General features: G+C 36.2%; 1 protein-coding gene across 1 annotated transcript; it reads right to left on the reverse strand.

Moving 5' to 3' along the window:
* Window positions 1–1171: 1171 nt before the first annotated feature.
* Window positions 1172–4600, reverse strand: LOC111921684 (calcium-transporting ATPase 12, plasma membrane-type). The gene has a single exon (XM_023917269.2). The coding sequence runs from the start codon at window positions 4501–4503 to the stop codon at window positions 1330–1332; it is 3174 nt and encodes a 1057-aa protein (XP_023773037.2). The 5' UTR covers window positions 4504–4600; the 3' UTR covers window positions 1172–1329.
* Window positions 4601–17199: the final 12599 nt, after the last annotated feature.

A 17199-nucleotide genomic window follows, 5' to 3' on the forward strand; every position in this document is an offset into this window, starting at 1 on the left:
ATATAAAGAAATGACATCATGATTCTTGGAAGAAGAATGAAAGTCTAGAAGTTAAGTCTTCGAGTCCTATGTATAAATAGTTTAGTCTTTGGCCTTTTCTCTTTGGACTTTAGATTGAAATTTAAAGTAAAATTTAGGTAGTATAAAATATAAATGTATAATTTTAAAATTTATATGGGGCGGATTATAAATGGAGCGGATCGGTGATGATCCATACCCAACCATTTTAATAAAAGGGTTAGCGGGTACGGGTCGTTAACGGGTAAACGGATCAAAAACTATGTTCCAAACCCGTATAATTGTTAAGGGTTTGGATCGGATCAGGGTCAAACCCGCTCCATTGCGAGGCCTAGTTTTGTGGAGCTCTATGGATCTATCACATATTCCACATTTCAAAAAAAAAAACAACAACAAAAAGTTAACGGAGAGCATGTAAAATTCTCTTCGTTCCGTCAATGTTAGTTCCTCTTTTCATGTCAATTTCAACCGGCGACTACCTGCTGCTTCTGTAACACTGCACAGCGAGCCTCTCTATCAAAAGAGAAATACTTGCTATATCTTTCCATCTTCAAACCAAAGTGCACACCCTAACAGAAAAGGTACGCCGCAAATGCAATTACTTTTACATCACAACACACCCACACACACTCTCTGTAATGTGTAGATATATACAATGGAAAACTAAAAACGTGTCTGTGATTCTTGATTTATATTTTGATTTGAGCAGAAATTTCATGAAAATTTAATGATTTAATGGATGTTCATCTCGATTAGAATTTCATCAACTTCGTCAATACGTGAATGGATTGATCGAATCTAATACATATTCTCATTGACGCCAAATCCTTCCACCTTTCAACTTTAAAACTGATACCAGTAGAATAATGTATGTGTTAAAAGTTACAATAAGAATAGTGTTAAGTCGGACATGAAATTTCACCCTTTTGGATGGTGTAACTATAACAAAAGGAGCATTATATGATTATTGCATATTCTTGACATTGGTTAATTTTTTTGAAGTAGTATGTTAAATCTCACAACTATTTGAATTTATTTTCAAACTATAATAGAATACAAACAGTTTTTTAGTACAAAATAGTGCTTATATGAAAATCCAGGAAATGAATATATAGACTATATAAACCAATTAAGAAATGTTGTGATGGTTTATACAAGAGTGATGAAATAGAAATAAATTTTTATTATGAAACTGTTGAAGTAATATTTACCAACAAATAATACAAATAATGTTTAAAGAAATCTTTACATGAACATAGAAAATAGAAAGCTGTGAAAAACCACCTGCAACTAACATTTCGTAGAAGCTACTTATCCTGATCTTATAATTAGCTTAGAAAATGGTTTCTCTGGGACTGGTATCATCTTCACAAACCATCCAATAGGCCATGAAAGAGCTGCAATAGCAATACAGATTCCCCACTGCACTCCATTTAATCTATCTGTATCCGCAAACTTCTTTAAAAACTCCACCATAACAACCTGAAGAACAACAGTCATCCCAATGATCCCAACAAACAACCTGTTCCTATGTATCCCTTTAAATATATTCCTCTTCTCCAGCTTCCTTGAATTAAACTCATTGAACACTTGACACAACACGAAAGTATTAAAAATAATCGTATTCTTCACTCTCTCATCCACGTCAAATATCTCCTTACCCCTGAACTGAAACGTCAGCAGAATGATTATCTGAAAGATGGATTGTGCAAATATGTTTCTCCACATGATGTTGGTTATCAGAGGCTCGACTCTACCAACTGGAGGCTTGTTTAGGAGTTCATCAGTTGGACGTTCTGTAGCAAGTGCCAAAGCACCCAAAGTGTCCATGATCAGATTCACCCACAACAACTGGACAGCTGTCAACGGGACATCACCCGCAGAAACCGCAGCAATGAAGTTGATAACAAGAGCTGCGATATTAACCGTGAGTTGAAACTGAATAAACTTCTGGATATTATTATATACGCATCGGCCCCACATCAAAACAGTTGAAACAGAAGCGATGTCATCATCCAAGATGACAATATCTGAGCTTTGTTTCGCGACTTCTGTTCCTTGAATCCCCATTGAAAGACCGATATCAGCTTCTTTGAGCGCGGGTGCATCGTTTGTTCCATCCCCAGTGACTGCAACCACGTGGCCTTTTCGTTTCAAACACTGCACCATTAGAAGCTTGTCGAAGGGAGAAGATCTTGCCATTACGCGAATCTTATCAACTTTTTGCATTCTTTCTTCTTCTGTTAGGTTACGAAACTCGACACCTTCTATCACTTGTTCTTCGCATACTTCTTCACTGGATTCGAGTATTCCACATTCTGTGGCTATTGCTTTTGCTGTGAAAACATTGTCTCCGGTGATCATTTTGATTTCAACCCCAGCAGACCTACAGGTGTCTATAGCTTTTTTGGCTCCTGGTCTACATGGATCTTTTAGCCCGACAATCCCTAGCAATGTCAACCCTCCTTCTGATAGTGTTTCATCTTGCTTATACGCGAAAGCAATGCATCTTAGGCTACTCGCTGCCATTCCTTCAATTGTTTTCTCGAGTTTTTTTCTCTCATCGTCATCCATAATTGTTATACACCCGTTGCTCTCGTAATAACTTGAGCACATTGCGAGAACCATTTCAGCAGCTCCTTTCCAGTGCACGTGTATAGTGTGGTCCGCCTCACGCCTGATTAAAACCCCACTACGTTTTTTCTTCGAGTTGAACGTCTCGACGTGTACAACACTCGAACTCTTTTTCAGTTTCTCCATGTCCATTTCCAAATTTGTAACCGCCCACGATAATATCGCTTTTTCAGTTGGACTCCCGGAGTATTCGGTTACATCTCCTGATTTGAAAACCGTACCCGTGGTGTTAAACCCGATTCCTTCGTGTAGAAGTTGAAGGACTTCTCCAGCGATTACATTGGTAGAACTTGAAATATAATCATGGCCGAGCCAGAACTTTGTTACAGTCATTTGATTCATGGTTAGAGTCCCGGTTTTATCGGTGCATATAACAGTGGCTGAACCCATGGTCTCACAGGCGGATAGCTTCCTAACCATGGCTTGATCACTCATCATTCGTTTCATGGAGTACGCGAGTGTGAGCGTGACAGCTAGCGGTAGACCTTCCGGGATGGCCACCACCACGATGGTTACCGCCGCCGAGAAGATACGTGTAACCGAATCGAACACCTCGTTTATATTAGTTCGCTTCCCGTTATACTCTTTATTACCATATTCGTCTTCTGTGTTTCCCGTGAAATAACGAATTAACATAACTGTTAAAACTAGGAAAGCGACAGCGAGACCTACCTTTCCGATTGAGGATGTCAGTTTGTTGAGGCGAGCTTGTAATGGTGTTTCTTCGTTATTGTTATCGCTAGTGATTGAACTCATCATTTTTCCCCACGTGGTGTTCATTCCGACTGATAACACCAGCATCCGACAATTCCCATCGACCACTTTGGAACCGGAATACAAGAACGGATTCCGGAGGGAATCGGCATGTAATGGTTCGCTCTCGCCAGTCATGCTTGACTCATCGATTAGAGTGGAATGCCCGTCGATGAACAGCCCATCCGCTGGAATCTGGTCTCCGATGTTTAAAATCACAACATCTCCAACGACTATATCGAATATGGAAATCTTTTGTCTTCTTCCTTCTCTAACAACGTCAATCTTGATATTATCACTTATTTTCGACAAATTGTGGAACTGACCCTCTTGTCTGAAGTTACTAATCGCGGATACAACGATAACAAGAAATACCGCGAGGAATATGCTTCCACCTTCATACCATCCTTCTCCAATTCCGTTTTCTTTGATTCCGAATCCAAGAGAAAGTGTGGCACAACCAAGTAGTATAAGAATGGTTATATCTTTAAAAGCCTCGATAACAAAATAAAGCAAACCTTTTGGAGGTTGCTTTGTGTAAGTATTCGAACCGAACACCGTTCGAATACGGTCTAAATCTCGAGAGTCCATCCCGTTCTCGAGATTAATTCTGAGCCCATTGGCTAAGCCGTTGACGCCACCAAACTCGTGCAGCTTTTCCAAGTCTTTGTTTTTTAGGGTGTCAGTGAGATGTGTCGGATTAATATCCGACACATCTTTGATACCCTTCTTGGGAACATGATGTTGGATGATTTCGATGACAGAATAGGAAGGGATGGAGATGATTTCTGAAATTGGTAGTGAGTTGGAGACAATGTTTTTGGCAATGGAAACCATGGTGTTGGAGAAGTAAATGGTGAAGTATGCACGACGCCATCTTTTTTTAGCTATTGTGAGGGTGGTTTTGCTTATGTTGTACAACATGATGCCGATGTCGTGTGTTTGGAATTCTTGTACCATTTTGATTGCAAAAGTTGGAAAATGTGAAAGGGGTTGAAGATGGTGTGTGGTGTATTGTTTCCCGGCTACGGTCTTTAATTTATATACCAAAGATATCCAAGATATGTCTAAGGAAACTTCTAAGAACTTGGAATTCATCTTCTCAGCAATACTGTATTTATGCAAAAATTTAAAGAGTATATTTATTTATTATACTCGGTTCCTATTTACCGAGGAACTTTTTACGTCTTTATAGTAATATTCCTGGTACCTTCGTACCTATGTCATTCTGAATAGAGCAAATAACAGGTAACGAGGTATTTTCACTTGAGGTTAATTACTTCTATATAACGTGTTTTCAAAATCAAAATTTTAATGTTTATGTTATAATAGTTATAGGTCGTTAAACTTCGATTTTAAAAGGGTAATTAAAATATAAATTCGTAAATACTACGTGTAATTTCTTAATAGCTAGTATAGTTTTCTTGAAATTTAATGGGAATTATATATAATTACTCTTTAATTAAGTCAACAAAGTATTGTCACAAAAAAAGTTCAAACAATGTACCAAATTCGTGTCAAGCCAATAAAGGAATGAGGTAGTTTGTTTCTTGGTGCCATGGAGTGTGCGTGACGACGTGAAGTTGTTACATCACTTTAATTTTTTTTTCAAACAACAATAAATATAATGTGTTTGACTTTTTTTATTTTTCTCACGAAATCTATTCCTGTACTCAAAACAAAATTAATAACGATTCTACCGCGTAAACTCTTAACTCTCGTTTTATTTGTTACAATTAGAGAAGAATTACTTAGCAATAAATCTACTTGTTGTCCACGGCATTGAGATAAATTAGAATAGTGAAACTTAACAATGTAAATGTATTAGATACTGTTCACATACAAACATATATTAAAATATTATTACCTCCTTAAATAATATATAGGTGTGAGAACGAGATATCAAAATCCTAACTGGTCGAAATTGTAGAAAGATCGAATTTAACCATCAACATTATTTTATTATTTTACGAAATCAAATTTTGCTAAATTTTATAGAGTCCAAATAAACCGGATAAATTAAATGACAAAGTTATATGAAAAAATAGAATGACAATAGTGTTGAATAGTTGTGGATGGCCTAATATGAATAACATGATTTTATTTGATTCCCATTAAATTATTTGTGATAAATAGTCGATAACAATTGAGATCATATTTTGACGTAAAACTGAACACATGGTATGAGAATTTTCCTAGCATTTAAAGTCGATCCAAAAAGTACTTTCTTTTGCAAGTTTCGCTAAAAGTAGTTTATGACTTTAAATGAAATCTAAACCGTCAAAATTTCAAAGGTTCTTATCAAAATTCACCGGTTTTATGGAATTTGTACAAAACTCGAATATATAAATGCTAAAAAACTTTTAAAACTAAACATATCGACTTCGGAGTCCTAAATAAAAGAACTCGAGTCAAAAGCTATCGTGAGCAGCTTGACAAAACGTGAGCTAGTCGACATATTTATGTCAGCCATGCAAATTATTACAAATCTCCCATGAAGTTAAAAAAAGGGAGATGTTAAGTGACAGGTGTTTTTGCTTCCGGTATGGGTTTACGCGGCGGCAGGTCGGTGAATCAAAAGCTTATCAAATGATTTACAATAATTACATTTTAGAAAATAAGGGCAATTAATTAAGGGGCAAATAATTAAGGTGTCCATATTGCAATATGAGGTGTCTTTTTAGGCAACCCCTTTTATAATCGAAAAAAAAAAATGATCAATCAGATCTAGTTTTATGGTATGTTCCATATTTTATGTGTTTTTATCGTTTATTAAAAAAAACATTAAATTAAAGAAAGAACTATGCGATCATAACATCTGTCTGTGTGCGGTGTACTGTACATAGCGGTATATGGTATTGCACCGTAGTTTGCGATAAACATCTCGCCGACCCCCACAAAAAATATGGTATGTGTCCCGCACGTTACTGTTTCACCGTAACTCGAATTTGAACTTTAACCAATAGTTGGCAAATGGCTAGAATGCTGATTTTTCATTTCAAAAAACACTATAAATACGCAGTAATCTATTATATTTTTTCACACACAAATCATTCTCGATTCATACCATATTTGAAACATTTGCGTTCCAAAAATGAATTCAAACAACCATAAATTTACTGTTCGTAGCAAATCACGTGCAAATGTTCATCCATTGGAAAACCATGATTTGACCATTGGCATTACAAGGAAAGACCATGACTTCGCCCATTGCAGAAAGTGACTACAAGACTATGATTTGGCTCATAGCATTCACTCGGGGTTGAGATAAACTCATTATTTTATGTATGATTGTTATGTATGTTATATACATGTTGATAGGAGAGTTGGTAAGTCGGAGTTAGAGCCAAGTACTTTGTCTAGATGCCTTGTATATATGATGGAATATGTGGTGTAATGAGGAACTCACTAAGCTTTATGCTTATAGGTATGGATATAAATGTTTTGTAGATTGTTCGTGAGAAGAGCTTGGTGTGACTGTATACACGCATCGAAAATAATGATTTTTGTTGTCTTGTAATTCAACTCTAATAACATTATGGTTTCAAAAAATTGAATGTTACTTATTGTTTTTAAGTTAAAAGTTTTAATTGGTTAATCTATTTTAAAAATAGAAAATATCTTTGTAATTTTTGGGACGTTACAAGTTGGTATCAGAGCCCTAGTTTGATGGATTTGGTCATTCTCAATGACTACCTTTTTAGTGAATTCATTGCTTGCTCTAGTGCTTTTTTACTCGAATATGAGTCGTCCTTTGTATCTCAATCCTTCTGCAGAAGTTTCGATATGTCCCTTGGGGAGTTGGTGTATCTATTGTGAGTTACCATCGCTAACGAACACAAGGTTTCTGTTTCGAGCATCTCCCGTAATTGTATTTTGGGGATATATGGGGTGTCTTACCCAATTGATCTGATTTCGATCCCTATGGGGACGTGTGCATGATTGTAGGATTGGATTGGATGAGCATGTTTGGAGCTCTGATTGATTGAGAGAGAGAGAGAGACAACTAGTGGTTGTTCGAACCCCAAGTGAGGAAGAACTAACCATTTATGGAGAGGGTACAAGGGTTGGTTCATCTTTCAATTCTGCTACCAGGGCTAAGCAATGTCTTCAGCATTGATGTTTCGGTTATCTCGCGTATGTAGTCGACACTCGGGTTGAATGGAAAAAGTCAATTATTGATGTCTAGGTAGTTTGGGAGTTTATAGATGTCTTCCTGAGAGATTTACCAGGCGTTCCTCCCGTGAGACATGTGGAGTTTAGGATCGATTTGATTTGTGGTGCGGCCTCGATTGCTAAGGCATCGTATCGCCTCACGTCACCTTAGATGCAAGAGTTGTCCTCACAACTGCAGGAGCTGTTGGGCAAGGATTTTGTCTGACTGAGTAGCTCGCCTTGGGATCACTGATCCTTTTTGTCAAAAAGAATGATGGTTCTCATCGAATGTGCATTGATTACATGGAGTTAAACAGGTTGACAGTGAAGAACGGTTATCCACTCCCAATAATTAATGACCTTTTCGATCAGTTGGGTGCATCTTGGCTCTCCAATATCGATTTAAGGTCGGGATACCACCAGATGAGATTTGGAGAGGAGGACATTGAGAAGATGGCCTTGCGAACTCAATATGGGCATTATGAATTCGTAGTAATGTCATTTGGGCTCACCAATGCACCTGCAACATTCATGGATTTGATGAATCGGGTGAGCAGGTGGATGCTCAATCGGTCAGTTATCGTGTTTTCTAATGAGATTATGGTCTACTCCAAGACTAGCGAGCAGCATGAGGAACACCTACGGGAGTTACTTGGAATGTTGAGGAAGGAGAGGTTATATGCCAAGTTCTCCAAGTGTAACATTCGTGATTCCAAGGTATTGCTAATTTATTTAATCTTGCATTTATTTGTTTCGGGCCATGAAGTTGTTTGGGCTTGAGCTTGGGCCTCTTCGTGTTTGGGCTAGCTGAAGTCGTACGTTGGGCATAAGCCTGGCATACGTCGTGGGTAGTAAGATCAAGGAAAACGAGGAGCCATGCACGTACGCACAGCGTACAAAGTGGTACGCGCAACGTACGTGTGCTAACTCAAAAATCCTAATTTTTAGGGTTCAGCCATATAAATATGTCATTATATCCCATGCCCCTGCCTCCTTAGCTCAGAAACCCTAAAATCTAACCCTTATCATCCTTGTGTGTTCTTGACCTTGTGGAGATCATTTTTGGTAGCTTGGAGCCATGGAAAGAAGAAAAGGAAGTTGGTGAAGGAGAGTTAGTGAAGCTTGAGCTTGAAGATCTGAATACCCACTCTCGTTGCATCTCTCACATGCAATGAAATACACACATATGATTTGGGATAAAGCAGTAGGTGATGAAGATGGCCATAGATGGTTAATAGAGGGGAGTGAGAAGAAGAATGTTGATTTGTTGTGCTATCTGCAAATGGCGATGAAGTTTGTTATACGGATGGGGGGGAGGGGGGGGGGGGGTGGAATGGTCCTAATGAAAGGCTATGATGAAAGGCTAATATGGAAGAAGTTGTTTAGTGTAACTTTTAGGGTAATTAACAGTTTTGATCCCTAATATATAGATGTTTTGATATTTCTGCCCACGGATGCGTTTGGGGGAAGAATAGTGGTTTATATGGTTTGTAAAAGACAATTTTGCCATCACATGTGTTGTACATGTTTAGACTTAACAAACCAAAAATGAAGGAGTAGTTCATAAGGACCATCCAATAAATGTTTTTAAACCACAATGACCATCCTTGAAGACGAAAAAAAAATAAGGATCGAACTCGGTTTTTTTGAAAATTATAGGGACCATTTATGAATATTTCCTATAAATTATGTCAACGTCTTAAATATTTGGTTTAAATAAATAAATAAATAATAATAAAACAAAACTTACACTACAATCTAATCTAAATAAAAATATATTGAATTTAGTTTTCTTTTAAGTACTTTTATTTTTTTCATTTTTGCATGACGGAGATAACACTTTGGGAGTGGTTTTATGGATATGCTCAACATTGTCCAAGTATTCTCATATATGATGAGATAACCGAAGTTGATCTCTCAAAAACTTGATCTTCGGTCGTAACAACATTTCCAAGTTTTTAAAAGTAAAATAATATCCTAAAATAAACTGAGTTTGACCTTCTTAATATGGATTAATAGATTTACGGTATATTTTGAATGCACACATTGTTTAACATTTTATATTTAAAATGTTAAATTATGTTTATTATAATATAATATTTATAACCATGAGTCGTTTGATAGTTGTTGACTAGGTTAGAAGTTAATTGTGTTAGAAATTTTGATTGAATCTACATTTGGCTGAAACCATGTTATTTGATTATAGATCTGACTGAGTATCTTGAACAATCAGAATGTATCATTTTACCATTTTATTATGTTTGCAATACAGGATGAATCTATTTAGTTACTGCAATGTCATTTAATACAAAAGCAATTCTCGCAATTACATTTAGGGTAAAAAAATTCAAAGTAAAATTTTTCACAGCACATGAAGAAGAAAACATTTTTCTTCATGAGTGAAATCATGTTCTTTGGTTGTTGAATCAAATCATATGCACAATAGTTGCCATGTTATACAAAGCATTATAACAGCGGCCAAAATCATACATTGTTATTGGATTACTAGTAAAAAGTAAAGTACTTTGCTATTAAAACACTTCATCTTATGTCCTACATTGGCTTTTGAAATTACCATGATAACTAGTAGTTTGTTTTAGTGTTTGGGGATGCCCTTCCAAAATAATCAATTACAGAATACGATTCTGATGCAAAAAGAACATAAGATCCAAAACTGGTAATTGCAAAAGAAAATTAAGCAACTTCATAAACATATATTTAATGACAGAATCTGCCAATTTTACTTTTCCGTTGATTTCATAAATGTAGAGCAAAATTCAGATTTCATACATACATGTAGGTATGATACCAACATAGCAAAAGTTATGATTCACTTAATTAATACATATATAGAGCATAAATTAGTTTAAATTAATTTCATATATAGAGAAAATTCATCTCGACAGGAGAGAGGAGCAAAATTCATATAGAGAAAAATTCAGATTTCATCCATTAACACCAACATCAGTTTTTCAATTGATTTCATGAAAAAAAAAAGGTACCTGGCGGAGGCCAACAAATGTGGTGTTGGCGTTTAGATGGAGGTCGGTGCTCTGCTTCAGGCAACGGCGGCGAGGCAGGAGGGAGGAGCGTCGCCTTCAAAGTGCACAAGAGGAACAGAGTCAAACGACGGGGGTTATTTTCTCAGGGCATAAAAGACTTTTTTGGGCCGGCCACATTTCAAGTATGGAATGAGTCATGAGATGGGTCAGCGATTAGTAACCGAGTCATCCAACATTGAGCCTTATCAAACAAGCTGACTGGACCAGTCAGCTATGTATCAAACACCCCCATTAGCATATCAATTATTTATGAAAAAGTTAAAAGATTTTTGGATAAAAGATAGCGACTCAACCCAAAAACCCGTACTTGTTTTGATCCGAATTTTGCCACCTTTATAAAAGTTAAGTGATGTTGCCTACTCTGCTCTGCCACAATAGGGGCCACTTCCTTCCAACCATAAATGTCAGTTCCACCATCAGGACCAGCAAGCACCATAATTTTGTTCTGAGGTTGTGTTTCATTCCAGCAACAATATTTTATGGTCAAAAGCACCTTTTCCTTAATCATTTCATTATCCATCTAAGGTTAGGGAGGAACCTGAGGGAAAATCTAATTTCTTACCAGAAGAAAGAGGGAGTCGCCCGTCCCGATAAACAAACGTATGCTTTGGTGAGCGAGAAGCAGCCAGGTATAGGAGAAGGAGCAGTGGGCTTAGTAAATATAGTATATAGTTCCACTTGGTGAATAGTGTCTCGGGCTCGGTTGAGTCATTTTTTTCGTCTGGCTTGCAACAGACTTGTTATAGTAGAAAGAAGGTTTGATTCGGAAAAAAAACAAAATGGTCATTATACTATATCTTCAAAATTATATAATGAATAATATCAGTTATCAATCACATATTTATTTAATTCTAATCATGTAAGTACACCATCTTTGATATTTTGTATTTTCAATTAAATCAACTGGCATAAATTATAGTTTGGAAAAAATAATGAAGGAACAGTTTTGTAATGTTCCAAAACTCAAAACCAAAATATATTTGTTTAAATTAAATAAACATCAACCAAATATGTTTTTCAAACCACCAAGTATTCAAAGAGTATCCACAAATAACCCAAAAGTACATCAGAGTCATTAAAGCGGAAAATCATGGTGTGTGCAATGTGATCATCTCGAGCTCTTCCCATGAAACATAAACTGAAAACCGTAAGCACAAAGCTTAGTAAATTCCCCAAAATGTCGCATACATACATATATGTCAACTCAAGGCTGTACCGGGTCTATTTCACCCCGACTCTATTTCACCCTCTAGTCAATTTCAACTCATATGTCAACTCAAGGTTGTATCGGGTCTATTTAACCCCCGAGTCTATTTCAACTCATATGTAAGCTCAAGGTTGTATCGGGTTTATTTCACCCCCGAGTCTATTTCAACTCAATCGGTATTTTTCAACCATACGAGTCTATTTCACCTCGGTTCTATTTCACTCTACATACATACAATAAGCAGACATACAACCATACAACAAGAGTTACAAAGACAAAAAGCACATCCAACCCTAGTATCCTATAGTATAATGAGCAAACTCACCTTACTCTGCTGCTAAACAAATAGATGCTCAACCTGTTGAATCAGAAAACTCGCACTAACAAATCAAATAAAACGCTAATTAATAATTGGGTCATAACCATAATTGAGAGATTAAACGATTAATTCTGACTCCCAGGGTAAAAGACCATTTACCCTTCCCTCAATTGGCCTAATATCCATGCCCCACACTCAATGGCACAAAAAGCCTAATAATGGCCCAAATCCTAAAAGACACTTAAGGCCTAATATGGACCCAAATCCATGAAGGGCAAAGGCCTAACAATGGCCCAACTCAGGAAAATTGGTGGCCCAACAAGGGCCCAAAACCCTAAAGTCTAATGGCCCAAAATTGAAAATCCCATAAGGCCCGTGATTGAGTACGCTTAGCGTACCACATGGTTAGCGTACTGCCTTACGACCAAGGTTACGGGGCTTCATCCGAACGCCCGATGTATGCCTCTGATGACCAAAACGTCATTCAACACTTAATGCTTTAAGACCAAATGTCTATTTTTTAGATCCAGGCCTTAGGTAACGTCTTAATCCAAAAATTCACTAACTTGGTGCCTTTACATGGCTCAAATGGACTCAAACCATAGATTTAGCATCCTATTTTCACCAAATGGACATACATATATATATATATATATATATATATATATATATATATGCATGGTTGATCCTCAACCATCAAGATGCTAACTTTATAACATCAACAAGAGTAACTCATAACTTCTGAAGTGCTAAATTCCCACTAGATCTCATTCATTGGACCAAAAAGTGACCAAAACTCTACTAGATCTAGATCTAAGCATAGAATGAGCAAGGTCAAAGCTTTATACCTTTATGAAGCTAAAAATAGTTAATGGAATCTGGATCTACAAGCTCCTCCTTGATCAATGCTCCTAAACCAAGCTTCTTCTTCTTGAAAATACACCAAATACACACCAAGATACACACAAATGACAACTCTCACTTAAATAGGGTTAGGGTTTCGAAATTGGACTCAAAATAAGCTATGGGGGTTGTTAAGGAGGAAATCTTGAGCATAAGGTTGCTTAAATATAGTCAAAACCCTAAAAGTAGGGTCTGACCCTTGATTACATAGGCCCTACGTACAAGAGGTACGCCCAACTTCGGCTCCCCTTTCCCAAAAATTAAAATAATGCCCCTAGGACAAAATTTGCAAACTATATTCACACCAAGGATCAAAATGAAAGATACCTCGAATCGGATGTTGCAAGTTTGATGGAGAAAATGCGAATTATTTGAAGTTATGAACTTGTTTAATGATTTATGTTCATTAAAAAAGTTGGTTAAAATTCAAAAAATTAATAAAATTACTCTTTGCTTTTTGTCCCTTGAATCAAGTCCATTTTTCATTTTTAACATTAACACTTCCTTCTAAATTTACTCTTGTATTTCTTTCATTCTCTATATAATTTTTTGTAAAAAGTTAGCATAAAGTTATTTTATTTTTTAGATAAATATAAATACTAAATAAATATAGAATTTTATGCACTTGAAAATTATTTTTATAAAAAAAAATAAAAATAAAAATAAATCAGCCATGATCTATTAAAACAAAAAAAAATATCCACTAATCACCATATTTTGTTGTCAAGCCTAATTGGATTTTTGGTAAGATTATTTGAGTTTTTTTAATGCATTATAATGAGCTTCGTTTCCAACCCGTCGGGAATGTTGGCAAGCTGGAGATAAAGCTATTTGGATCTATGTTCGTGGGTCGGAGTCTCATGCGGGTCAGATTATCTGGTTGTAGCTCTTAATATCACTGGTGGAGGTAATTTAGGCTCTTTCACTTGTAATGAATATGATCAATTTCAATTGTATGGATTTGGAATCATGAAAAATTATGTGGGTTGTAATGTGAAATTGATGGGTAAGTTGTCAAATGTTATCTCAAAGCTTTCAGAACTTTGAATCTTTTCACTCCCATTCCATGATTTAAGTGGTGTAATTCCTGATGAAATTTGGGGTATGAAGAAGATGGAAGTGATTGATCTCGAAGGGAATATACTCAATTGGAATTTAAACTCTAATTTCAAAGATTTCGAAAACCTTAGGGTTCTTAACCTTGGATTTAATCAGATATCTGAAAAAATACCTAATCCGTTATCCAATTTGAAGAATCTCCATGTGTTCAATATTATAGGAAATCATCTAAATGGTTCAATTCCACGGTTCTTCAACGAGTTTACCAACTTGTAGTAGAAGGAAAACAACGTTTTTCATTACATTTTTCATTGATTCTTTTGTTGTGACAATTTTTTAAGGATGCTTAGAATTGGCCTCTGGTTGCTCCTACAAAACGGACTTTATAACTCCAATCACTGTGACAGTAGGGACGACATTCAAACGTTCGGTCTGGCTAGACATCTTGTTGAATATGTAAACTTGTGAATATGAAGAACAATGAAAAAGGGTTAATTCGACTTGCGTTTGATTAAGAATCATAGTCGTTTAGACGAGATTCCAAGCTTGGATTACTCTGATGGAGTTCAAGTTCAGTATATTGGATTGAAATTATGTGATCACAATTACGGGGAGAGAGAGAGAGAGAGAGAGAGAGAGAGAGAGGGAGAGAGAGAGAGAGATGAAGGTATTAAAGTTATTTTAGATTATTGAGTGACGAAACTAGCTTAAAATGATCATGAAGCCAAAAAAGTTAAAGTTTGGATTAAATATCAAAAAATACATACCATAGGGACCATTTTTGCAGTTTTATCTAAAAGAAGATTCATTTGTTCCTGATGTGCAAAGCACTTGAGGCCATTTAACTAGACTCACCGAGTTGCATGAGAAACCTGCAAAAATGGTCCATATGGTTTCTCATTTTATGTGGTTATGGTCCAACATTTGAAAAGTTACTGATTTGGTCATTTTCAACAAGTTTTGTTGTGGTTTTCGTCCCTCTTCCGTTAACTTTAACATCTTGGCTGTTAACTTTTTTAAAATGACTATTTTACCCCTAGTGACCATTTCTGCAACCAAACTACAAAGACCATTTCTACATATCTTCTTTTTACTTTTATTGAATTATTATATATATATTAATAAATGTAATTTTAATATATACTATTTGTATATTAATAAATATTGTTTTATTAGATTATTAATTTCTTTTAATTATTTTTTTTTTAATTTCTTTATTATCGGATATTTTAATTGGATTATTATATATGAAAAAATATTATTTTTAATATATAATATTTATATATTAATAATTATTATTAAATTGGATTATTAATGTATTTTAGTTAATTTTTTATTGGAGTAATTCTTTTTTATTGGATTATTATATATTAATAAATATTATTTTTAATTTATAATATTTATATCCTAATAAATATGTACCACCTAGGTCGTCAGGTATGAAATTAATCTATTATTCTACTTATTTCAGTTAAAAGGTGATGAAGGGTTCGTGAGTACGTTGGACGTACATTAGGTACGCATGACATACTCCTTGCATGCGCATCAGCGGGGTGATCCTGGCGTATGCTCGGCGTACCCATGTGTACGCTGGCATACTCAAGCTGATTGATGACGCGTCTCCTGGAACAGGCCAAGAGAAGGATACTCGGGCCGGAGGATTCTCCAACCAGCTTAGCCAGGCCCAGCATGGTCACTCCAACAGGTTCCCTAGCACCCGGGCGTTTCCTCAGGGGTGAGACACCCGCACGGAAGGTCCGACCATGCCAAGAGCACTATCCGCTACATGACAAATACAACGACTACAAGTGACAAAGAGTATGCTCAGAGCATTATCGTCTGAGCCAATCGTTGGCCCCGACACAACAGGGGATGCGTTTGGCCAATCAGAGTAACGGATCATGTTGGAACTACAGTTTATGTCCCATGTACAAACTAACGAGGATCCTCGGTATAAAAGGATCTCCATCTTGCCTTAAGAAGTAAGTGATCTCTCTCAGTTCTTATCACTCATACCCAAATATTTCCCACTGACTTGACCGTCGAAGCATTTTTCCAGGACCTTTTCCTGGAGAACTGCTGACGACCTTACTTGTTTTGACTTGCAGATCCCTCCGACGAAGGAATTCATCCTCAGTGTCGGTGGTCGGAGCCAAGGTCACATCACCGGTTGAAATAAACCGAAGGGGATTGCAAGCACCTAGATATGTTTGACAGTATCCGGTTGAAATAGACCGAAGGGGGTTCCAAGCACCTAAATATGCTTGACAGTATCCACTGGAAATAGACCGAAGGGGATTGTAAGCACCCAAATATTTTTGGTTGTATGCTTGTATGATATGTGGTATTTTAGAGGAACTCATTAAGCTTTGTGCATACAGTTTTCAGTTTATGTTTCAGGTACTTCCAGCTCAAAGGGGAAGGGTTCGGCCTGATCGCACCACATCACCCTATGGTTTCCGTATTTTGAGATTTTGAGAATTTGTACTCTGATAACACGTTGTTATGATTCACTTATGACTATTTTGAGATTAGTATCGTATGACTTGGATGAATTTAAAAAATAAATTTTATCCTTGTTTTTTGGGATGTTACAAAATACTACATCATTAGATTAATAATGTCTTTTAGTTAATTTTTTAACTCCTTTTTTTGGATTAATTCTTTTTTATTGGAATATTACTTTTAGTTTATTATTTTTTTTATATAATAAATAATATTTATTATATTATTAATTTATTTTATTGTATAATATTAATTCTTTTATTTTATTAGTTCTACCACAAAGTTGTCGGAATACGCAAAAGTGTCGTCTGTTCATCAACGAAAACTTCGGGATAACTGCCATAAACCTTCATCGGAGGTCCGACGAAACCCTACTAACTTTTTACATCCAACATCTCTGGTAGCCCACTTGCGACAAACTCTTTACAATCCGCTGAAATCCACCATATCGAACATAGTGGGCAACAAACTCCTATATACATTAAAAGTGGTGGTGGTGATCGGTTGATGGTAGTGGTGTTATCGCAGGTGACTACCGTCATCATTGGTTATAAAAGGTTGGTGGGTTTCTGTCCGACATCCGA

Source organism: Lactuca sativa, chromosome 9 (genome assembly GCF_002870075.4).
Source record: "Lactuca sativa cultivar Salinas chromosome 9, Lsat_Salinas_v11, whole genome shotgun sequence".
Classification (NCBI taxonomy): Eukaryota; Viridiplantae; Streptophyta; class Magnoliopsida; order Asterales; family Asteraceae; genus Lactuca; species Lactuca sativa.